General features: G+C 40.1%; 2 protein-coding genes across 7 annotated transcripts in view; both read left to right on the top strand.

Annotated features, from left to right (window-relative positions):
• The window catches only part of LOC129778147 (protein tincar), a 316584-nt gene that overhangs the window by 83211 nt on the left and 208988 nt on the right, over positions 1 to 24385 (top strand). The window lies entirely within an intron of this gene.
• On the top strand, positions 691 to 24289 carry LOC129778148 (probable serine/threonine-protein kinase mps1). 6 transcript variants are annotated; one of them, XM_055784883.1, is made up of 3 exons: positions 691 to 985; positions 2037 to 2398; positions 21159 to 24289. In XM_055784883.1, exon 3 carries the CDS (start codon positions 21248 to 21250, stop codon positions 22439 to 22441), a length of 1194 nt encoding a protein of 397 aa, XP_055640858.1. In that variant the 5' UTR covers positions 691 to 985; positions 2037 to 2398; positions 21159 to 21247; the 3' UTR covers positions 22442 to 24289. The 6 variants fall into 6 exon arrangements, with proteins under 6 accessions (XP_055640858.1, XP_055640857.1, XP_055640853.1 ...); XM_055784882.1 differs by having other exon boundaries at positions 692 to 923; positions 21142 to 24289; XM_055784878.1 differs by having other exon boundaries at positions 692 to 985; positions 21142 to 24289.

Below are 24385 nucleotides of genomic sequence, written 5' to 3'. Positions count from 1 at the left end.
GCCTCAGTGATATTAAGTGCAGTACAAGATGAAGATCTCCTATATTCCATGTGAACTATAATCAAGAATAGCATCACAGCTATGGAGAAATAGAGTTATGGTTTGGGCAAAAACAAATCTTCGCTATGGAGCAGTATCTAACGAAAAACTTCATCAAGACGTCGTTCAAGGATAGCATTCTAGTAGATGATTACTGTTTAAATTTCGAACGACGCCACGACCTGTCTCAGGCTACCCGCAATCCGTTGAAGTGGCCAAGAAACGAGCGCGTGATCCGTTGATGATTGCGCACTATTTCGAATTGCTCCGAGAAGCAACTCGAAACAGTGCTGATCCTGTTGGGAGCATTAGTCAGTACAATGTATGGTAAATTAGTAGATTCAAACATAAGAACATACCATTATTTGACAATGTTTAAACGAGCCATTTGTCGCAATTACAATGTTCCGAATGATTATTATTCCCATAAAACCCTCATTGGTAGCCGCACGTACGTGAACGTCAATCGTTCCGACCGAACGCGGTCCGTACCGCGCAGGGGCACCGGTATCGATTTTCGCACAGTTTGGCACGCAGTTGGCTGCCATCTTGAAAAACAGGGCAACGCGCAAAGCGAACACACGACGGGACACTGAGACTTTGCCGCCGTGGGATTGTACGGTAGTTTGCGTCGGCTGCAGCACTGCTCTGTGATCGTGTGCTGGTGTGTTTTGTGCTGTGTGGAAACTACCTGCCATCGAACCAAAGCCACAGCACAAACACAGCCAGCACTGGCAGCAGCAGTGCGGATCTTGCGAACCGAATAGTACAGTTTTGACGTCTCTTCGCATACAATTTTATACTTTGGAAGTTTGTGATTCAGTGTATCAAATATAATTTAAGTTGAAACATTAGTGATTTGGGTGCAAATTTTCGACAGAACGGTACCGAAACACGTTCATTTACCGGATGTTGATGCTAGGCGTATGAAAAAGCGACCACGAGTGTAAGAAAAGTGATGTTAAACGAACGGTGCTCCTGCTCATCGATTTTCTCGCCATGAATAAATTCCTCACAAATATAATAGTGAAGCGTTCTTTTCCACTTGATACTAAGAAAGAAGTACGTTGAAATAGCTCGTTGGGGTATTCCCGTAATGGATACGGAAAAACTCACGTCCTGTTGGCCATTTTTACAGACGAAAAACTGTAGAAATTGCTATATCACAGCACATTTCGATTCTAGTGCCATATCTCCAATCTTCCTGTGGCAAACTCGGTCTGCATGTATAAGTCTGTGCTGTCTGAATTCGAATGGCAGCCACAGTCGCGTTCGAAGTGTTCTCAGGGTGAAGTCAAACTAGAAATATGTGATACAAGGTGCTGGGAAGCTTATTTAAAAGTGAAAAATCTCGTGCTAGAGCAGCGACCTCTCGGCTGCAAACGTCAAGTGAATATGTGCGGTTGATTGAATTATCATTTGCGCGACTTGAAAAGCTAATCTTTGTCACGATTCTTTTAAATGGCGAAAAGGCTGCCATTTTCAACGCCATTACAATATGGTCGAAGGCAACCCCATTAATCATGTGCTGCCGTTTGAAGCCCGAATTTATTCAATCATCTTCTCGCAAGACTGATCCGCGCCAATGCGTCCCGGATGCCGGCTGCTGCAAATTTCGAACGACAGCGTTCACTGCAGTCAAGTGTGTTTATAGAGGAATGAAAATTGAAGACCTTTCCTTACTGTTCGAATCGTAAGGAAAGTCGTTGCGCTCGTGTGTTTCAATTTGAACATATTCATTTTTAGACATGATTCTTCAACTTTCTTCACTCTATACTAAGCTATAACTTGTCGGATAAACGAGTTGTGACAATAAAGCGGGCATATTCGACATGTTATATCACACTGCTACGTGGATTAATTTCGCCAGAATTAACAAACAGCCGGTTCTCTAGGGACGAGATTTCGAATGAACGAAACAGTACTTAACTTGTTCTTAGCCGCATTAAAAATATCAAAAGAGCACTTCACCATTATAAAATCATTATCTTTTCCAGATAAATTTATTGTGAATCGAATTGAGCGTGAAAACATAAAACAAGTTTACTAACAATCTAACGTTGATTGACGCACAATCTTCTAATCGCGAAGTGAAAACAAACACTGACAGTTGCAAAAAAAAAGAGATTGCATGATATTCTAGTTTCCTGTCAGCGCCAGACATGCAGGCAAGCTGTTGTGCGTGAAAGTGACAAGTGACAAAAGACAACATCTTTTAGCTGTCAATTCCATTCGGAAGGAAGCGCGAAAGCAGCACCCATTATTTGAACGGATAAGCCTCCCTCGATGTGCTCATGCGATGGAGTGAAGGAAATCTAATCAGACAATGAACTTTCACCCACATCCAGCAAACTGAAAGGTACCATTAGATTATCGATAACAGTGTCTCCACAGTGGCACTCGGAATGGAACAGCAATTCTTTCGCTAGCAGAATGAAAAGACATTAAACGTCAATGGCTCGCGAGGGATAATAAATCCTTATCATCCCCAGCCGTCACACTGTTAGGTTCATACCGTAAAGAAACCTTAAAACATCAACTTTTAGGGATGATTATGTTATACTCATGTTTTTATTGCCCTCTCCCGCTTTGGTTTTTCTTCTTGACCCGCAAGAATCGATTTGAATGCCATTTCTCGACATGTTCCACACCATCCATAGCCAACATCGGCACATATATGTATGTACCCGAATATGGCGAGTATTTGTACCAGTTTCACACAAAGTTTCACAAAACCCGACAGCGTTCACTTCGCCGTAAAAAGCAACGATACAGCTTACGGTTTTTATGTGTGCGCGGCACTACGTGATGGAAACTGTTATACGAGGGCGGCGGAAGTGTTGCCTGCTTTTTTTAAGCTTTGAGGTCTTCGAGAGAAGTGATAAAGTTATCCGATGTTATAAAATCACATAAAACTTAAATATAATCAACCGTATCGCTATGGAAAATTCAACTGAAATTATAACCCAGCGCATCAATTTATTTCTAACCGATTCAGACACGTCTTCAATGGTAAAATTAAGGTTTATTACAGTGGATAAGGATTTCAAAGAAATACATTTAAACAAGCCGTGTCTAATAAATTGATTCGTGCCGGAAAAAATATCATGAAAAAATTATACCTTGATTAAAAACAGAAAGTGGGTTATATCTATGGTATAACCGCAATGGTGACGTAGGACTATCGTTGATTCAGTGATCCTTTGTTTGATGGCAGATTATTTTCAGTAACGATTAGATATTTCCACATTTTCCTCGATACTGGAAGCCCACCAGTGGTTAATGCTAACTCGATAACCATCTGTTAATAGCACTTGCTTGAAACATATTTGGTCACAGTGTTACATGGATAGAAAACATTCAAATAAACTCTTTCACATGAATGTATTTTAAATTCCCAGAGGAACTAGCAGATTATTTTCAGTAACGATTAGATATTTTCACATTTTCCTCGATACTGGAAGCCCACCAGTGGTTAATGCTAATTCGAAAACCACCTGTTAATAGCAATTGATTGAAAAATATTTGCTCACAGTGTTACATGGATAGAAAACATCAAAATAAACTCTTTCACATGAATGTAAGTTTAAATTCCCAGAGGAACTGGCAGATTATTTTCCGGATCTTTCTCGATGCTGAATGGCATCAAAACGGAAAGAATTCCGTGCGTGTATGTGTGTGTTTAGCGGCTGCTTCGATGGTCACCTTCTCTTCTCCTAAAGGATCGGCTTCTCTGTGCTCCCTCACAGTTTCAAACAAACTGCTCGCGTTTCAGGGCAGATCTCGATCCTTCGCCGTCCAGCATCCTCAGCAACGATGTTGTCTTGTCGATGTCCTCACGAAAAATGAATGCGTCTCACCACCAGAATATCGCTTAAGTATGCTTTTTGTGCGTGATTGAATCGAGAGAAGGCGTGGTTTACGATGGTAATTTGGAAGGCAAACTAGAGGGGAATGAACTCTCTGAGCTCGGAACTTTCGGCGACTGAGCAATAATCGATTGCGGGCGCATACAATATTGGATACGGAAATATCCTACTGATGGGGAAGAATAATCTTCAGAAGCTATCCTGTTAATTGCGATTGAATGAAAAATCACAAAATCAAATGTATTGGGTCACAGTGTTACATGGATAGAAAACATTCAAATAAACTCTTTCACATGAATGTATTTTTAAATTCCCAGAGGAACTGGCAGATTATTTTCAGTAACGATTAGATATTTCCACATTTTCCTCGATACTGGAAGCCCACCAGTGGTTAATGCTAACTCGATAACCATCTGTTAATAGCACTTGCTTGAAACATATTTGGTCACAGTGTTACATGGATAGAAAACATTCAAATAAACTCTTTCACATGAATGTATTTTAAATTCCCAGAGGAACTAGCAGATTATTTTCAGTAACGATTAGATATTTTCACATTTTCCTCGATACTGGAAGCCCACCAGTGGTTAATGCTAATTCGAAAACCACCTGTTAATAGCAATTGATTGAAAAATATTTGCTCACAGTGTTACATGGATAGAAAACATCAAAATAAACTCTTTCACATGAATGTAAGTTTAAATTCCCAGAGGAACTGGCAGATTATTTTCCGGATCTTTCTCGATGCTGAATGGCATCAAAACGGAAAGAATTCCGTGCGTGTATGTGTGTGTTTAGCGGCTGCTTCGATGGTCACCTTCTCTTCTCCTAAAGGATCGGCTTCTCTGTGCTCCCTCACAGTTTCAAACAAACTGCTCGCGTTTCAGGGCAGATCTCGATCCTTCGCCGTCCAGCATCATCAGCAACGATGTTGTCTTGTCGATGTCCTCACGAAAAATGAATGCGTCTCACCACCAGAATATCGCTTAAGTATGCTTTTTGTGCGTGATTGAATCGAGAGAAGGCGTGGTTTACGATGGTAATTTGGAAGGCAAACTAGAGGGGAATGAACTCTCTGAGCTCGGAACTTTCGGCGACTGAGCAATAATCGATTGCGGGCGCATACAATATTGGATACGGAAATATCCTACTGATGGGGAAGAATAATCTTCAGAAGCTATCCTGTTAATTGCGATTGAATGAAAAATCACAAAATCAAATGTATTGGGTCACAGTGTTACATGGATAGAAAACATTAAAATAAACTCTTTCACATAAATGTATTTTTTAATTCCCAGAGGAACTGGCAGATTATTTTCAGTAACGATTAGATATTTCCACATTTTGCTCGATACTGGAAGCCCACCAGTGGTTTATGCTAACTCGATAACCACCTGTTAATAGCACTTGATTGAAACATATTTGGTCATAGTGTTACATTGATAGAAAACATTCAAATAAACTCTTTCACATGAATGTATTTTTAAATTCCTAGAGGAACTGGCAGATTATTTTCAGTAACGATTAGATATTTCCACATTTTGCTCGATACTGGAAGCCCACCAGTGGTTTATGCTAACTCGATAACCACCTGTTAATAGCACTTGATTGAAACATATTTGGTCACAGTGTTACATGGATAGAAAACATTCAAATAAACTCTTTCACATGATTGTATTTTTAAATTCCCAGAGGAACTGGCAGATTATTTTCCGGATCTTTCTCGATGCTGACTGGCATCCAAACGGAAAGAATTCCGCGCGGGTATATGTGTGTGTGTGTAGCGGCTGCTTCGAGATCTTCCCGGGGAACCGTTTGTGGCATCACTCTCCTCCTGATGGATTCATGTCTGGCCTAAGGTGCACAAACAGGCTCTTGGTGACACCGTTCATCAGCGCTTTCATGATAAACGAAGAGCTTCACCACAGCAGCGACAACATGCTCCAATCGCTGTTCAATTAGAATTGAGTGGATTTCCGAGCGGCGTTCGCTTATATACCGATTGGTGATTTCAATAACCTGTTTTGAAAGCAATTTTAAGACTATTGAAACAAATTTTTGGATCAAAAAGTAACAAGTATAGAACGCGTAGACATTTTATCTTTCGAATGAAGTGTTTATCATACCATTTCGTTCAGTTGTTTAGGAGCTATTAACGCTCAAAATCTCGGTCTCCGGCGTAACGCTTTCGTTTTCGAAACTTTGATTTCACACCCCAGTATAGAAATGAAAGACGTAGTCCTACGTCAATACATAAATAATTGACAACAATACATCGTAGTTTTTATTTTGCGCTTCCATATTTTTTGAGTGCCTCCATTGATCCGTTGATGTTCCCCCCAGTGTTCTTGACGTTAGAAAAATTAGCCCAGCCAACTAGTCGAATTCGTTAACTGGGTTGCGCTTTCAGTCCAGTTAGCGAACAAGTGCTGCGATCATTTTATTCGAAAAAATTGTAAGGGGTTGTATCTAGGACACGAACGTATATTTTCGACGTAGAACTACGTAGAACTGCATGAGAATTCGTTCACAGTGAAAATAGTTATTAACATTAACTTTATTCCATAAAAACGGGACCTGTTTTCTGATTTGGCACCCTTCCTGAAAGACGTAGTTCTACGTCAAAAATTCTTATTAACCTTCCTATACTCGCGCAGTTGAAAAATTGTGAATCAGGCCATGTTGTAAAGACGTTAAGCAAAAATAAATAAATAAATACTCGCACATAGGTCTGACAGACCGAGAAAGAATGAGGTGGCTGCATTAAATGGCTATTGAAACTGAATGAAATTAATGAAAAAATGTTTTCTGGAGTTTTTTCATTCAATTATGGGCCTGATCACGAACGTCACTTCACGGTGAAAACGAACTGAATTTTCTGCAATTTGTATGCACTTCATATCGTTTTCACCGTAAAGTGACGTTCGTGATCAGACCCTATATCTATTTCTTTGAATAAATATCAATAACGCCTAAAAATACACAATAGCAATAATACAGAGACGCACACAGTCTGTGAGTACACGAGTTACGATTTTTCGCGCGAGTATATGAGTGTTGAAGGACATGATGGAGACGTACATTGAGGACGATATAATTAGACAACAACCTTTGTTATAAAAGTTCTCGTCAAAACTTAAGGGATATAGAGTCGCTATCTTCCAAGTCATCTCCTCTCCTCTGATTCTGACAAGTGCTCAACATCGGCAAATGTAGAATTATTCTTGATATGCATCGGCTCACCTTGTCCGTCACAAAAAACATGTAAGAACGAATGAGAAAAAGAGATGGATAATGGATTTCACTTTTATTTATCCATTGCGTCTTCTAATTTTTTGAATGGCTCAGTCTCTAACCGGTCACCTAAGTGAATCAGTTCTTTTCAACTGTTCTTTCCCTCTTCCGTTCGGCGGCATCAATACATGTATCAAGAACAACATTGAATGTTGGCTGAAACCCAACAAACATAGGCAGCTTCACAACTATTCATGTCCTGGTATTTGTATCGTTAGATTATTTATTTATTTATTTTATTTATTTGTTTATCTTCGACATAAAATCTTACATATATTAGGCTGTCAAATAAGTCCTGCGGTATTTTTTCTGAATTTTCATTTGTTCATAAAATTAGTTACAATCATCTGTTTTAAGTCAAATATGCGTCGTTTTGTTCGATGACTTGTTCCCAACGAGATGCCAACTTCACAATACCCCTGTTATAGAAGCTCGCTTCCTTTTTGGCAAAAAACTCGGATAGCTAATTTTCACAGGCCTCTTCTGTGGCTAACTTTTGACTACCTAGCTCGTTCGCCATGGACAAAAGACAGGTGGTAGTCACTTGGTGCAAGGTCCGGACTATACGGCGGATGCAAAAGAACCTCCCATCCGAGCTCCCGGAGCTTCTGGCGCGTCACCAAGTGTGTGGCCTGGCGTTGTTCTGATGGACAATGAAAGACAATGCGGCCTCTGTTTATCAAAGATGGCCTCTCCTTCATGAGTGCTACCTTCAAGCGGTCCAGTTGTTGGCAGTACAGGTTCGAATTGAGCGTTTGGCCATAGGGAAGCAGCTCATAATAGATTATTCCTTGACAATCCCACCAAACACACAGCAGAACCTTCCTTGCCGTTAATGAGGGCTTGGCCACCGTCTGAGCCGCTTCAGCGGGCTTCGACCACGACCGTTTGCGCTTCACGTTGTCGTAAGTGACCCACTTTTCATCGCCAGTCACCATCCGCTTCAGAAACGGGTCAATTTTGTTGCGATTCAGCAGCGATTCACATGCGTCGATACGGTCAAAGATGTTTTTTTGCGTCAACGTGTGTGGCACCCATACATCGAGCTTCTTTGTGAATCCAAGCTTCTTCAAATGGTTAATAACGGTTTGATGACTTATCCCCAGCTCCCCGGCTGCTACTATGCCGGTCTTTATCGGCTAATTCAGCGATTTTGTCGCAATTTTCGACGACAGGGCTTCCGGAGCGTGGCGCATCTTCGACGACCTCTACACCAGAACGAAAACGTTGAAACCATCGTTGTGCGGTGGAAATGGAAACTGTATCGGGTCCATAAACTGCACAAATTTTATTGGCAGCTTGAGATGCAGTTTTGCCTTTGTCATAGTAGTACTGTAAAATATGTCGGATTTTCTCTTTATTTTGTTCCATATTTGCGACACTATAATTCACGAACGACTTAACCAAACAAAACACTGTCAAGGACTATATTATACAAATCGCAAAAATACCTTTCCAACAAGCTATAGTATGACTCGATACAATGAATACAACTAGAACTACGCGCTTACAACGAAATACCGCAGGACTTTTTTGACAGCCTAATATAATTATTAAGTCTAAGCCTAAACATATTCTTTGGTACACCAAAGTCAAACATATAAGACAATTCCTTGTACAAGCTACAAGAGACGTCCAATGGATTGTTCAGACCATAGGTGGCGTGGTGATTCGAAAAAAATCTGATTGCCGCGTGACTCGAAGGGGTGTGTTGAAGCGAAGTTTCGCTAATATGTCTGCACAGTCGATGTGATCTGTCATGATATAAAAGACAAGTAATCGCTGAAGAAGCGCTCGCCTGCTTGCTAATGTTGACAAGTAACAGTAAATGACAAGTAACAAGTAAATAGTTTGTATGAATTTTTCAAATTACTTGGAAAAGGAAACAAATGATCCGGCAGTGATTATCACGGTAAAACGTATACGCAATAGGCTAAACAATGGAGTAAAAGCAACGAAAAACATTTTTTCAATTTACTTTACCGCTAGAAAATTTTTTGTTAACCCAATTAATGAATCGTTCCAATTTTTTCGAACGGCGAACTAGTTTTTTCGTACTGTTCGTGAACGGTTTGCCCATCTCTATCATGGAGGCTAAAGCCGGAATTGTATGCAAATATGTTGTTTGTTGCTCTTTCCCCACAGCGCAAATCTTAATCTTTTAATTTTTCGTAGAGGGCCCCCTTATATAGAAATAAAAGACGTAGTCCTACGTCAATAAAATATTGAAATCACTAATTTGTATAGAAGCCGGTGGTACTTTCGAAGTGAACATGTGTCACTAACATCTAATGTCTAACTCAAACAGAATTACATAGGCGTATTGGACCATGGTCCATGTCATTAGTATCTAGGCCACTTAGAAATATACAACCAGGTGGGTCAATACGCCAAAACCACTCTGCAGCCACCTTGAATGTCTACTGTGTCTTTGTTTGTATACAAAACACAACACGCTTGTGGATGGTTTGTGTGCTATTCAACACAAAACGTTGCAAACATTTCATCTTTCTTCGAATACTAGTGGCAGCTAAAGGCCACTGAAATTATTGACAGACCTTTCAGACGCTTGCAATCAAGTGCTTACGCGTGATTTGTTGTTGGAGTATTAGAATCATGGATCATATCCATTCACAATTTTAGTTTCCTGCTGTGCATGTTCGCCATTATCAAAGAAAAACTATAGAATATATCGAATTGCATGTTTGTTGTCTTCCATTTTTAACATCATGTAACTCAAAACTGAATCCTAACAAAAAAATAAAAAAAATAGCAAAATATTTATCCTATTGCAAAATGTAAGAGCATGAATTTAAAATTACAATCCATACAAATGAAACGCAAATTTCTGCATTACTCGAAAATTGTTCAAACAAATGAAACCAAATTTGGCATTTGTATGGCAGCCCTCCCTCTCTAAGGAGGAGGGAGGGCTGCCATACAAATGAAACACAGGTTTCTGCATTACACGAGAATTAATCAAGCAAATGAAACCAGATTAGGCATATTGAGGTTTTAGGGAGTAATAAATGTTTTTATGGTGGTTAGACTCTCCACCCTCCTCTCTAAGGGGGGACTGCCGTACAAATGTAACTAAAATTTCTGCATCACTCGAGAATTAACCAAGCAAATGAAACCAAATTAGGCATATGGAGGTTTTAGGGTGCAATGGTTGTTTCTATGGTGGTTAGACTCTCCACCCCTCTCTCTAAGAGGGGGCTGCCATACAAATGAAACACAAATTTCTGTATAACTCGAAAACTAATCAAGCAAATGGAGCCAAATTTGTCATGCGAATAATAAAAAGCCAATAAAAAGTATCGTCGAATGTGTTGATAAGAGCAGAGCTCGAGGAAGGAATTGTCCGATTCAGGGCTGTCTTTATTCTATCATATTTTCTGTATAAAACATTTATTCCATGTAACAGAGAAACATGTTATTTGCAAGTGGTTGAAAAATCTGCAAGAGAATTGCGTCTGAAAATAATCTGATATTATAATGATGAGTTTTGTTACAAATACTAGAAATTTTATAGTAAAAGGTAAATTCAACGGGGTCGATTAGAAGATCAATCAATGAATAGTTCTGCGATTGGACCCATGAACTTGCTCATAGTAAGAAAACGTGAATGTTTGAAGGTATTGATAACAAAAAACAAATTTTGAGCGGGACGAAATTTGCTGGGTCAGCTAGTTACCCCGATAAAATAATAGATAAACGGAAGTAAAATAACAATATACCTTTTGTCTTCAAAATACATCTTTAAATATTGTCGCATCCTCAGAGAATAAAATAAGCTAAATTAATTCCCCGGAACAAAACTATCATCCTGTCTGCCAAGAAGTAGAGTTCTGCTATCGCGTGTTGGTGGCTCAGACAGTTAATGGGGTCGGAAAAAGTCGCGACAACATAATTTTTCATATCCCCACATCCCGGCCAGAAAACCAAACGTCTGCTCGCATGCAGACACTGGGTGCGAATGCAGCGAAACACTCGCTCTCCCAATGCTATCGTTCTGCGATAGTGTTTCAGTCTTCGAACACAACAAGTTGGTAAGCAGATCCTGGCTGTCAGAGCCGATAAAATATGTAGTTTTGTTTTCCTTTGCTCCGGGCCCCGTTTCGTTAACGCTTTTCCGAGAGTAGCATCGTATGCTCTAGCCATCACCACCACCACCACCAGTGGATGGAACTCTAAAGGAACTCTAAAACTGTCGCATTATGCAATCATGCCATTAATATTAAGTAGCTTTCTCAGTCTCTGCCACCGCCCCCGCTGCTGCACTCGATCGTTCTTCCATTCGCGGGTAACAGCTGGAGGCAATTTTTGGATGTTACGCCTGTCGGTGTGGATTATTGTCGTTGCAGGAAAATTCCTCGAAGATTCCTGCCGTATCTTCCCGAAAGTGATAGTGGCCTATGAATTAAACATGGGGCGTAATGATCCGGGAGAGGGGGAAAGTTTCCGAGATAATCGCGATGATGTACGGCTCACAAGTTTTGCAATCCATCTGAGTTTTCCCCCTTAGAGGCTATTTAGATGGGCCTTGACGGATATGTGAACTTTTATTGCCGCCGTTACAACTTGTCCAGAAGTCGTTATTTCATACATAACGAGAACCATAAAACTTACTTTTCATTCACTGCAATCGTATCATTAGCTTCAGGAGTACATTATCTCGGACTAAGGGTATGGTGTGTAATGCTGCCTCGAACAATTTTCGCTATTTATGATGGCAATATGATACGAGATTTATTGAAAGCTATTCGAACGGTACACACTGTTCGTGTCACGCTGAAGTGGTTATTATTTAGGGATTAGAAGCGTTCCCATGGAGCTCAAGCTCAAAATCAAAACACCGTACGGCGCGGGTGTGCTCCAGCGTGTCATTCGTAGAGAAATTCAATTTTCCCCAAAGTGCCATTTGCCGTCATCGACGAGAGGACAATGTTTTCTCCATTATCAACTCCGATCGAATCAGCTTCAAATTGTGCATGAATACAAACGAGCCGACTGCTTTCTGCTATTTTGGTTGGGGAAGCAACAGAGGTTTGCAAATTGAGGTAAACAAACAATGCTAGTGAGGTTGACAGGATGGAGGCACTGAGTGATGTTGCTGTTTATGCTGAGAGGTGTTCTTTAGCCAATGATTATTTTGCTGCAGCTTTTGACATAACGGCAGTTGGCGGAAATACATTGCGAATTATGCAATTTGCGCCATTAGAATTTGCAAATATCACCTTGAACTCTATCGCATTTCTTCGATCTCTATCATAAAAAGTAGAAGGGTGTGAGTCTAGAAGCACGAACGGAAACTTGACGTGAGACTTTGATGAGACTTTGTAACTGCTCAGAAATCCGTTCAAAACTCCAAATGGTGGCTCTAAAAAAACTATTTGTTATATGAACTGAACTTCAAACGGATTGTAAGAGTGGTAGTGACAGAAAGAGTTCGGAATCATAAATTATATCGTCTTATTACCGTGAGACAACTCTTGTAAAATTTTGTGTGAATTTTGTAATAAATTGATCCCAACGGGTGATTTTTATGCTTAGGAAAGAGAAATGGACAAGTGGATTCGGGGAAATGTGGCTGACTAAATAAAACCATTAGCTTACCATCGGCAAATGTAGGACAATTGTCAATATACATCGACTCACCTCGTCCGTCACGAAAAAAATATGTGAGAACGAATAAAAAACCAGATAATGTAGTAGAGTAAAGTAAAACAGTTCACTTTGATCAACGGCTCACTCGTTAACCGTTCACCTAGGTGAACCACTTTTTTGAACCGTTTTTGAACAATAAATGATAACCGGAATCCGATATACATAGGTATAAAATAAAGTTGAAAAGTTAGTTGAAAAGATCAAGTCTATAAATAAGACTGTTAACCAGGGAACTTATTTCCCTGGATTTTTGTTACTTTTCGAAATTTTTCCTTAGGTGCTTTCTTATGGGCTAAGCCCCTAGACTTCAGCAAATCCCGACTAGGGCAGCCACTAACCCTTCAGAATCCGACAGCTCCAGAATGGTCCGTCCATGAAGATTTTACGACCTAACTATTTGCTGCTTGCCAGCCAAGGAAATCCTATCTATATTTTGCTGTACTTATCCTCCACTACGCCACCTTCATGGGATACTTAATAAACATTTTTGTTTCTTTGTCCTATCCTTCTCTGCCCTTTGCGCTCATTCTATTCGCGATATAGGGCAAGACCTAAACAAAGTGGCCCATACTGCGCTCTCGCCTTGGGTCTTATCAAAACATGTTGAAGTGGGAAACATCTACATAATTGCCGTCAATATTTTTTTTCTTCTATTTCTTCGTCTGATGCGCTATCTCTGACGCGCTTATCTTGGGAGCTATGTAGAACAATTGAAGAAAAGGAAACTAAACATGTGGTTTCCTCCTGCTGACATTATTTTGTTTTTCAAATGCGCGTTGATATTTGATTATTTTAAATTATTTTTAGACTCCTACAGTTTTCCTAAAATGGTACATTGCTTTAATAGATTCGAATAATTTAACATCGGAATCAATTAGGTAGAGGAGGGGCCACTTGGAAACCATTTGCTTATCTGGTTGACTTATAGTGGAAAATCATGCCGAAATGAAATATTTAAGAGGCGAACCAGCCCAGGAGGTTTAAGGCCTCTTAAATAAAGAATGATAAAAAATATGAAATATTTAAATCAATCTGAAATAACATAAATATTGAATCTACGTTCTACAATCGACGAAAAACAAATATCTCCTGAAGAATATTAGGCTATTTATTACTCTCATTTTCTCAAATTTGTTTTGTGCTCTTTCGCAGAAATACCATCTGGTCGGAGTTTCGGAGTTTTCGGTAGGATCCTCGGAAGGGAAAAGATTTCTCAGAGGAAAATAAGAAGGATTCATGGAAAGAACTAACTTGAAAATTGGTACAGTGGCGTCTCGATTATATCACTGGGTGTTTTTTATCACGTTTCGTTTATATCACGTTGTTATTCTTCGTTAAATTATTGAACAAAACATGAGAATTAACCAGAAAGTATATTTTGAAGCATTCATACCAATTGTAGTGATCAGCCATATTCACAGTGCTTACGATGTTTTTACTGCGTAATTTGTAGCGAATACCACCTATATCTTTTGAAAGCCCCTCGTATTACTTTCATATGTTCAGAATCAACAAATATGGATTATTCTAAGCGACTTTGATTATGTGAAACGAGATACATGGCCTCTGCCATTTCCAAATTTTGACTAGTGTGAGAGGCAAAAGTGAAGTATTTAATTCCGTCAATTGTCGAAGTTCCATTTTAAGGTAGCCGGTGATACATTTTTACTAAACGGTTTTATTTAGCTTGCCCTGTGACATGTTTGTCTGTAGTGCTGTACCACATTAATAGAAATTTGACCCCCTTCCTTTTGATCGATTGATCTGAAAATGGAATACACCTTTATCTCTGCTGCCATTACTGCGTATACCATTATCTTGAAAATCCAATTTGCCACCGCTATAAAATGGCTGATTTCACATTAGTCTAAAAAAATGTTGATTGGGATATGTGTATCAAATTAATGCACTTGATTTGGAGAACAAACTACATTATGAACAACATAAATCCAGAAGGATCGCCGGCACAAAATGGCCGACTATATATTTTTGCATTCTCATCTTTATCGGTATAAAATTAAATTATTTGACTAATAGAATACAGTACATCATGAAAACATTCCGAAAAATCAAACATTTTTAAAAATTGTGGAGTGTGTTTTTATTGTAGAGAAATGTACTAATGACACGGGAAACGTACTAAAAACTAGAAAAGAAAAAAGGAAAAAAAAGATTCTAAGTTAAAAGCAAAGCAAATAAACTTCGAATTGGTGAGAAATGCATATTTTTTGTAATTTTAAATGTCAGGTAAAAATACGCATGAGTCACACAACAACATCCGCCATGCCGGCACCGAATTTCAACCAATATTCAAGTTGAGGGGATATTTGAGTCACCCTTTGTTCGTTGTAAACCGAGCGGAAAACTATACCCTCAGCCAACAGTGACAATCACACGAACACAACCTCATCCACCCACAATCGCGTGCTCGTGACACCTACGTTAAGTCCGGAAACAACTTCTAAACCCCCACCTTCGAATAGGACAATGCAAGAAAGTTTTTACGAGCCAAGCTCACCCACAATCCTGCAATCTGGCTGAAGAACGTTATCGTGTCAACGAAACGCTGCCAAAAACTATTGTTTACTCGTTGGGGGAGAAAAACAGTCCCATGTTCGGAGGCCACAAATCTACGTTTTATTGTGTTTTCGAGCCCATTTTTTCTGATAACGAGGAATTAACTTGTCGATTCAGTGCACCCTCCGACCAAGGAAAGCCTGCAGTTACACCAAATTTACGCTATCCATCCACACCATCCCATCATATCAGTCTAAACTATCGACTCCAAATGAAAACACGAGGGCAACCGAAACCAGGGGGGGTGAGGAGAAAATTGGGAAAAACCAGGAAAATGTAATCAAACTTTTCTATATAATATTGATGATTACGTTCGAGCAGCACGGGAAAAAACCGTTGCCATCGATGATCGAATGTGGCGGGAAGGAGTGGCTCAGTTAGGAGGGAAAACGGTGATTGATTGTGCGTGTGACCGATTGATTTGTTTGTGTGTGACCGTTTGCACCGAAACTTAGTTAAACATAATTGAGTTTGGAAGTTTTTTTTTTGTCCAAAGCCCGCCGCTGGGATTAGATTTGGGTTCTCTCGGGGAACCAAGTCTATTTCTTCGCCAATTTCCGAAGTGTAATACAATTTTGAAACGAGTTAATATGTAGTTTATCAATTAGCGAGCGTTTCTTTTCTGAGTTATTTTTGGATCAAGGTTAATTGGAATGGATTGATTGCGGTATGATACTTTGCTAGATCTGAGCGGTCTTCCGCTTCCTTTCCGAGGAATGGAAGCTCAACACGTACAACTAACGGGTTAAACGGACGACAAAAAAACCTAAAATATGACATTTTATCACGCAATGACTGAATTTATGTGATTTCTTGACCGTTACAGAAATTCAAATCCATTCAAACAACGAGGGGATAGCCTTCTTTCTGAAGGGAATGAAATTAGATATTCCTTATTCGGAGCCATTTTAATTCGCGAATGTCTTGTGATTATGTAACTACGTGAAATGGGAATCAGAACAGGTGCTGGAGTGTATGGTCCCAGAAAAAAAAATCTCTGTAGCTATGGGAAACTGGCCAACAGTTTTTCAAGCAGAAATAGCTGCGATAATAGAATGCTCAAATGTCTGCCTTAAAAGAAAATATAGACATGCTAACATCTGCATATTCTCAGACAGTCAAGCGGCACTTAAAGCTTTTAAATGCTCCTCAAAAATTGTCTGGGAATGCATTCTCCTCTTACGGCAACTAAGTCGGATAAGTTCGGTACAACTGTACTGGATTCCTGGCCATTGTGGAATAGAGGGAAACGAGCGAACAGATGAACTTGCCAGGAACGGCTCAAGCTCACCTTTCACTGGTCCAGAACCATTTTGTGGAATTTCTGACTGTGTGTTGAAAGGTGAGCTGAAGTGTTAGCCAACTGGTTGGCGGTACAACTTAACCAGTCAAAAAAATTTATCACGCCGAGTATTAAAATTACTCAACAATTGCTGAGTCCTTATAAGAAAGATTTAGGCACAATCACAGCCCTTATAACAGGACACTGTCCGAGTAAATACCATCTCAAGAACATTTGCAAGGTTTAGGTTTAGTGCAAGATGATATTTGTCGTTTTTGTAATACCGAAAGCGAAACCTCGGAACATTTGCTCTGTAATTGTGGAGCTCTAACTAGACGCAGACTTCAATACCTTGATAAGGCTATTCTGAAGCCCAAGGAAATTTGGTCTTCGTCGCCGATCAGGATTATAAAATTTATCAAACAGAGTATTGGCACCTATCTCGCTATAGCTTTCAGTCTACTTCTTCATCAATAAGCAGTAGGTAAGCTTGAAGTGGAGTATAAAAAAATGGGATATACCACAATAGTTCAGAATAATGGACGCAGTGGTTCACATCCAACAGGGGGAAAAAACTACGTGAGATATAGAAAGCTCTAGTCAAGTGGAAGAAATTCATGAGTTTTTGATCAGATACCTAATTCGATATACACGTTTTATACACGAGTAACGCATCTCTAGAACTACTCACTGTTTTGTGATTCATGAGTATAAATGAATGTAGCAAAAAACTCGTGCGTCTGTTTTTTGTAGTGTACTCACGGTTATTACTTTATTGACATCTGCCACGTTCTCGAGTTTGTTTATTTGACCAGGTAAAATTGATTTGATGTTCAAGAATATGAAGAAAATCTGATAGCCCAACTCTGCCAAGTAAATGTCAGAGTTAGATTTGCTCGCGAGTCAAATTTCATGAGTAAATTCGCATTCTACTGCTCACTTTACTCATGAATCATAAAACTATATGAACAACCACATATGAGCGTGAGCCACGATGAAATAGGTTTAGAGTTCACGAACGATCGATCGAGGTGTTGTTCAAATAAATGAATTCGTGAAAGTGGTGAACGTCAATAAAACGGGTATTTACTCTCTAGTATACTCGTGATGCAAACAACTAGGCGAATATTTCCAGAATCCTTAATCTGCCACGGGTTTCTTTGTACCAAGGGTGATTAGGCTCTGCGGAATGCACGTATCTGCATGCTCGTGCTCTTTAGTCGTGAAGAACGGGAATCCAAGGAATTGTCAGACAATCGAGCCTTCATAAGGATGACCGACCTTTGGATGCCGGCCAATTCTTTCTTCATAATGAGTACCTTTAGCGATTCCAGAGGCTTCTTCGGGAATTCCATTCCCACCTCTCATAGGTTCCATAGTTCTTTAAGTTTCACGGTCAATGGTGATTTCTGCTTCCGAGTAGCAATCTTTTCTACCACTGTCTGCAGATTGCAGTTGAGCTAATACTCCGCGTGTGTCGAGTGCAGAGTGCTGTATTCTTTGCGCAGACAGCCCAGTATAGTGCGTTCTGTGAAGTTCGCAGTTGTATATAACATATAGCGCAGAAATGTCAGCGATTCCAAGTCCGTCTTATTTGCGTGATAGTATCACGCTCTACAGTGCCGATTGAGGACGAGGAGACTATCTGGAGTAGTAGTAATTTCAGTACCTTTCACGCTAAAGGTCACGAGTTCAATTCTCGCTCTCGACATTTTTCCGAAATGGAGGTAGTGATGAACCAATCAAAAGTGTTGAAAATCATCATAATATAGAAAGAATGAAGAGAAGATTGAGGATGATGTATTCCAATGTTTCTGACTGCTTTCCTAATGCTTCTCTCAAGATCTTCTAGGTCAGTTTTGCTTCACTTGATTACTACAATACTGAAAGCCAACAGGTCAACCGCAAAAGTGTTGATCGCTTGTTCCTTGTTCCCCACGCTCAGGAAAGTTCTCAGAACACAGTTCATTCGTCTAAAAATTCCGTTTCGATATCGGAGTGGCGAATCCCCGTGAGCCGTTGGAATCCAAGATATTTATAGGATTAAAATCATGTCTAAACTCGTCGTTGTAGATCTCGCGGCTTCCAGATTCGGTAAATTGTTCTTTAAGCAGATGGGCATAGTGGCACTTGTCTAGGTCTAACTTCATGCAAATGCTCATGTCTTCGACAACCCGGATAGCTAGAAACCGACGTGAATCAGCGCAACACTTGAGATCATCCATGTAGAAGGTATGGGACACTTCTTCGTGGACACCATCGTCATTCCGTATCTTATAGCCATGGTCGTTTCTCTTGAGCAATTCTGTTCAAGACACAACCAAAGCGGTGTCTTTGAATTGTCCTCCTCTTCATCTGCAGCGCTCTAGACTAAAACAAATTCCCCATCACTGGGGTGTAGAAACGTGCTTGACTACATCATCGCATATTGCAGGGACATAACGACGGCGGGATCAATTTTAGAGACCTACAATGCCTTGGCGAGGAACGAGTGAGGTATAGAGTGATAAGCCTTCCGATATTCTACGTAAACCATACTATTCCGGTGTGTCTGACTGCTTGTAGGTTGTAGTATACTGATTGTTCGGCTCTGGCAGTGTCGATGATAGCCTGGTCTTTGCAGCTATGCCTATTTTTTTTACATCTCCCTTCTCTTCTTCGAGGATATTGAGGAAGGTTCTGCTCACTATTTATAGGCGGTCTGTTCTTTTAAAGGTTTAACGTGTTGCTTTTGTTCGACAGGAGAAAGGTGGGTCACTTGGCACCTTGTTGTATCACTCAGCTATCTGTATTGATGTACTACAGTCAGCTTCTTGTGTCCTAAGTTTTCTTCGACCGTCTTCCACATTTGGATTATACCACCCATTTTTGCATTATACGGTATCCCAAAACTTCAGCGGTAGTCACACCAACAGAGGTCCTCTATGTTCTAAGTATCAACCAAATGCAACGGAAGAAAGTGTGCTCCCGTGGCCGAGTGGTTAGCGTCAAACCTAACATGCCGGGGGTTTGGGTTCGATTCCCGTTCTGGTCGGGGAAATTTTTCTTCAAAGAAATTTCCTCTGACTTGCACTGTGGTCACGCGTATTCTAGAGCTTGCCACTCAGAATGCATTCAAGGCGTGTTATTTGGCATAGAAATCTTAACTAAGTACTAATGAAAATGACGCAAGTAATACTACGTTGAGACGGCGGAGTTCCTCTAGGAACGTTAGTGCCATATAAGAAGAAGAACGGAAGAAAGTTCTTGTCCATGATCTTTACTGCACTCTTTTCAGTCTGCGGGAATGGTACAACTTCGGTATCCTCGGGCGCAAAGAAAGGTCCGTGCCGCAATTTACAAACATACAAACAGGTCAAACTGAATGAAACCGTTTTAAAAGCAGCATGTCTCAAACATAGGAATAAATATTTTGTTGGGAAATTTAGAATGGGAAACACATATTTCTCCTGCACTGCCGCAGGCCACAGTTCGTCAGAACGAGCGTACGATCAACGGTTCTTTACAAATAAGCCACGGTTCTTAAAAGAGCCACAGAATCAGAAACTTTCATTTCAACGCTATTTCAACAATCATTGAAGAATATATAAGTTTCTATGTTGTTAGGAAGTGTCCAAATCGATTGGCGCTGAATTCTCGTCAAAAAAAGAGCGCTCAAAATGTGACGACTTTTCGTGACAGGAGCGATTTTTAGTTTTTCAATTTGTTATCGTATGTTGAAAGCTGTTTGTCGAATGTGATTGAAAAAATTAGGAAAGTATTCTATCCAAGCGGAATTTTCTGGAATGAGATATCGTAATGCATCGAAATCCGGACACTTAATTAATCACAGAATTCCACAAAATCATTATATATTTGTTCCAAAATTTGTAAATTTGTCCAGTGTGCCTTAATGTGGAATCCGGACACTTTTTTATTCATGATTTGGATTCCGGTGACTTTTGGTTTAATTCTGGACACATTTTGTCAACAGATTTTTTTTGAGCGAAATTAATTGTTGAGTTATGAAATTTATGTTTTGATTATTATTTTATGAACATGCCCCTTCCATAAGAAATTTTATCGTTAACTTTTGATCTGTCCGTTTCAAAAAAGAAAAGATCTAGTCTAAGTAGAGGAACATTTTTTCTACTTTTTTTTTCTATACCACATTACCACAGTTTTCTTCAAACGCGATACATGCTTTCTCAACAAACAAAAATCAGTGTCATTTCAACCATCTTATGAAGTAAAATAAGATTGTCAAAAAATATCGGGTATCAAGATTCAATCGTATCGATTGAATGCGAATACTTTTCAAAATAAGAAGTATCATCCAACTAGTGAAGAATAGGTGCTGTTCCATTCCGCAAAGGCCACACCATATACCACTGTAGACAATTTCAACTAATCGCCTCTGATAATTCACAGCTTTCCTTATGTTCTAGATCCGCGTCTAGCTACTAAAGTATCGCGCTTATTCCACGTTCCACCCATTAAAGACAGCACAACACGTCACCGATAATCGCTGAACAAGATGACCTCCGTCAAAGACACGGCTTCCTTCTTCGCTAACGGCAGCTCGAATCAGTTCGATTTTGCGCTGGGCCTCTATCCACAGGTACTCAAGTTAAAGGCGCAAAATAAATGCAAAAAACCGGAAGATCTCATCCGGCTGGACGACTGGTACCAAAACAAGCTACCACAGTTGATCAAGAAACGGGGCAAAGATCGCTTCGTAGTCCACGAGGAACTGGTGCAGACCATGAAGTGGAAACAGACCCGTGGTAAGTTTTTCCCCCAGCTGTCGTACTTGATTAAAGTGAACACTCCCCGAGCGGTACAGGCGGAAACGAAGAAAGCCTTCCGAAAGCTGCCGAACCTTGAACAGGCGATCACTGCGCTGTCAAACTTGAAGGGTGTTGGAACGACGATGGCGTCCGCACTGCTGGCGGCAGCTGCCCCCGAAACGGCACCATTTATGGCAGACGAGTGTTTGATGGCGATACCCGAGATAGAAGGTATCGACTACACAACCCGAGAGTACATGAACTTTGTGCAGCACATTCAGGCTACCACGGACAGATTGAACGAAGAAGTGCACGGTCCGGTGAGCAGCTCGAACGCCGACGGTAGCAATGACGAGGACAGTAACGATGCACCGAAAATCGAGAAAAAGTGGTCCCCGCATAACGTAGAACTGGCCCTGTGGACGCATTATGTCGCGAGAGAGCTACAGCCGGAGCTGCTGGATGACATGCCGGCGGCTGTGGAGGGTAGCAAAAATAGCTACACCCGAAATCCAACGTCCACGAAGACACCTTCCAGTATGCCTGCCGCCACGAACGGTGCCTCGGTATCGTTAGCCTCGTCCGAAAACAACACAATGGAAGAGCCGTCCGACGAAAGCAACTTGGAAACCGAGCTGGGAAAGGCCACCTCGGACGAGTCCTCTAAGGACAACAAATACATGGACAGCCTGGACGAATGCACCAAGTCTGAGGATAGTCTCGAGAAACCCAGCACAACCACGGCCAGCATCCGGAACAACAACAGCGACGAGGTCAATGACAGCGACTCGCAGAGCAGTGCGAAACGGTCCATGACGTACGAGGAGGAAGAAGACGACGACGAGGATGAGGATGACGAGGGGGAGGACGATGACGACGAGGACGATGAGGAAAGCTCCGTGGACGGTGCACCGGTTGCTAAGAAAACTAAGTTTGAGTAGAGGGGGAGTGTTGTTTATGGGAGAATTATTTTCTTCAAGTTTAATTGAACTAGAATGGCGGTCTGCAGAACCATCCGGCGAGGGGCAGTATCACAAATCGAAATCAGTGAACATAATTAACGTCGATGGTACCAACGGACGAAAGAGAGGTAGTGAAGGGAAACCATAAAGTTGCGGTTTAGTGGGAAATACTCACTATGTACAAATTGTGTTAAAACTGATTGTAAGTGGAAAATCACATATATCTTAGGATGAGTGAAGGTAAGAGAAAAAATGTCTTAGCTGATTGGGCGCCTGAGTTGTTAGTTGGAGGTGGTTAAACAAACTTTAATTAAGATAAATGGCACCAAGGAGGAAGAGAAGATAAGGGAGGAAAACATAGGAATGAAAGTACATAAAGGGAAAAAAATCTTTCCGATGGTAGACTTTTAGTGACATAAAGTTAGGGCGATCCCTACGAGCAGTTCGCGTGTAGGGCGTTTTATCGTTGAGGTTAAATCTATTTGACGCCGTCATAGATCTCAGAAACGAATTAACCTTTTGCCGGATTAGTAGAGGATGAATTTGTATCCCTCATTTTTCCCGTTGATTTTTTATCTGCTTAATTGTTTGGAATTAAGTTTTTTCCCTCCCATTGCATGGAAGCTAACTATTCTCCCCCACCTTCGCATCAGTTTTTACGTTCGACTCGTGTGTTTAAATGAAAATCAAGCCGTAACAAAGGTATCTCTCCTACAATCGTTAGCTCACAAGTAATCCTGACTGTCTTCGTTTATCAACGCCAAGATTAAACTTATTCTCAAACAGTTTGTTTAGGGCACATTCCAACTCTTGATATGTTTTGTTTGTCTATTACTGCAAGGAGAGAAAAGAGAAAATTGCACATGGACACAAAGAATAACAAAAACGATGTTTTGGATAAAATTCAAAAATACTTAGCATATTTTCAGTTTCATGAAAGTTTTTGGGTCCTACGGAAAATGATTATAAAACAAAAGTAACTATCCGAATGTGAATCATTTTATTTGCTCGAAGAAATAAAGAGGTAAGCAAAATCTTATAAATATAACTTCGAATAAGAACTATTTATTTTTATTCTTATTATTGAAGCGAGAGCGTTTAATTATCACTCACAACCTAATCAAGCAAAAACATTAAATAAATGAATAAATAAAAAAAATATTATGGAAACCCACGGATGCAACCAATCGTATGAGGATTCAATCGATAGAAGTGGAATGAATTAGTATTAGTTGACGTTTTAGTTCTCCCAAACGTATGAGGAAAAGTAACCGTTAAGAAAATTCACCTTAAAAACATGTTACAACTGAACCTAGAAATGACAGTTACTGATTCAACACCATGCCAGCGGAGAGAAGAAGAACGCAACCGCAACAACAAGACAAACTTATACACAATTGTGGAAAACAGATAGGAACTAGTAATCAAACCAATAATAATAGAAACACGGAAAACAAGCTCTGAAAAGTAATAACTAAAAAAAACAAAACAGAAACCACTAATAGCCTTTAATGAGAACAAAACAAAAATATAATTTAATGAATGTACTAGATAAGTAGAAAACACTGAGACTACCCGAGATAAACAACAAAACAAACCGAACAGAGACAGAGAAGAACACAAAACATACACATGAGAATACGCGCGCGTGCATGTACACGGCACTGCAAGGTAAGGTAAGATTTGATACGAAACAGTGGCAGAATAATACTACCTATACTTGTAATGGTACTCAGCAGAAAAAAAAAACAAATGAACAACAGCAAACAAACAAAAACAAGGAGAAAATACTAAGACAAAACTTTACATGAAGTAAAACTAAATAAATAAGTAATTATGATATAAAATGATGATTCTTTTTCATTGATTCGTTTGGTCCTCAATTGGTTTCTGGAGGTAGCATTCTCGCAGCATTGGTTTCAT

This window comes from Toxorhynchites rutilus, chromosome 3, assembly GCF_029784135.1.
Source record: "Toxorhynchites rutilus septentrionalis strain SRP chromosome 3, ASM2978413v1, whole genome shotgun sequence".
Taxonomy (NCBI): Eukaryota; Metazoa; Arthropoda; class Insecta; order Diptera; family Culicidae; genus Toxorhynchites; species Toxorhynchites rutilus.
The sequence above is the reverse complement of the archived record's forward strand: the minus strand, read 5'-3'. Positions and strand labels throughout refer to the sequence as shown.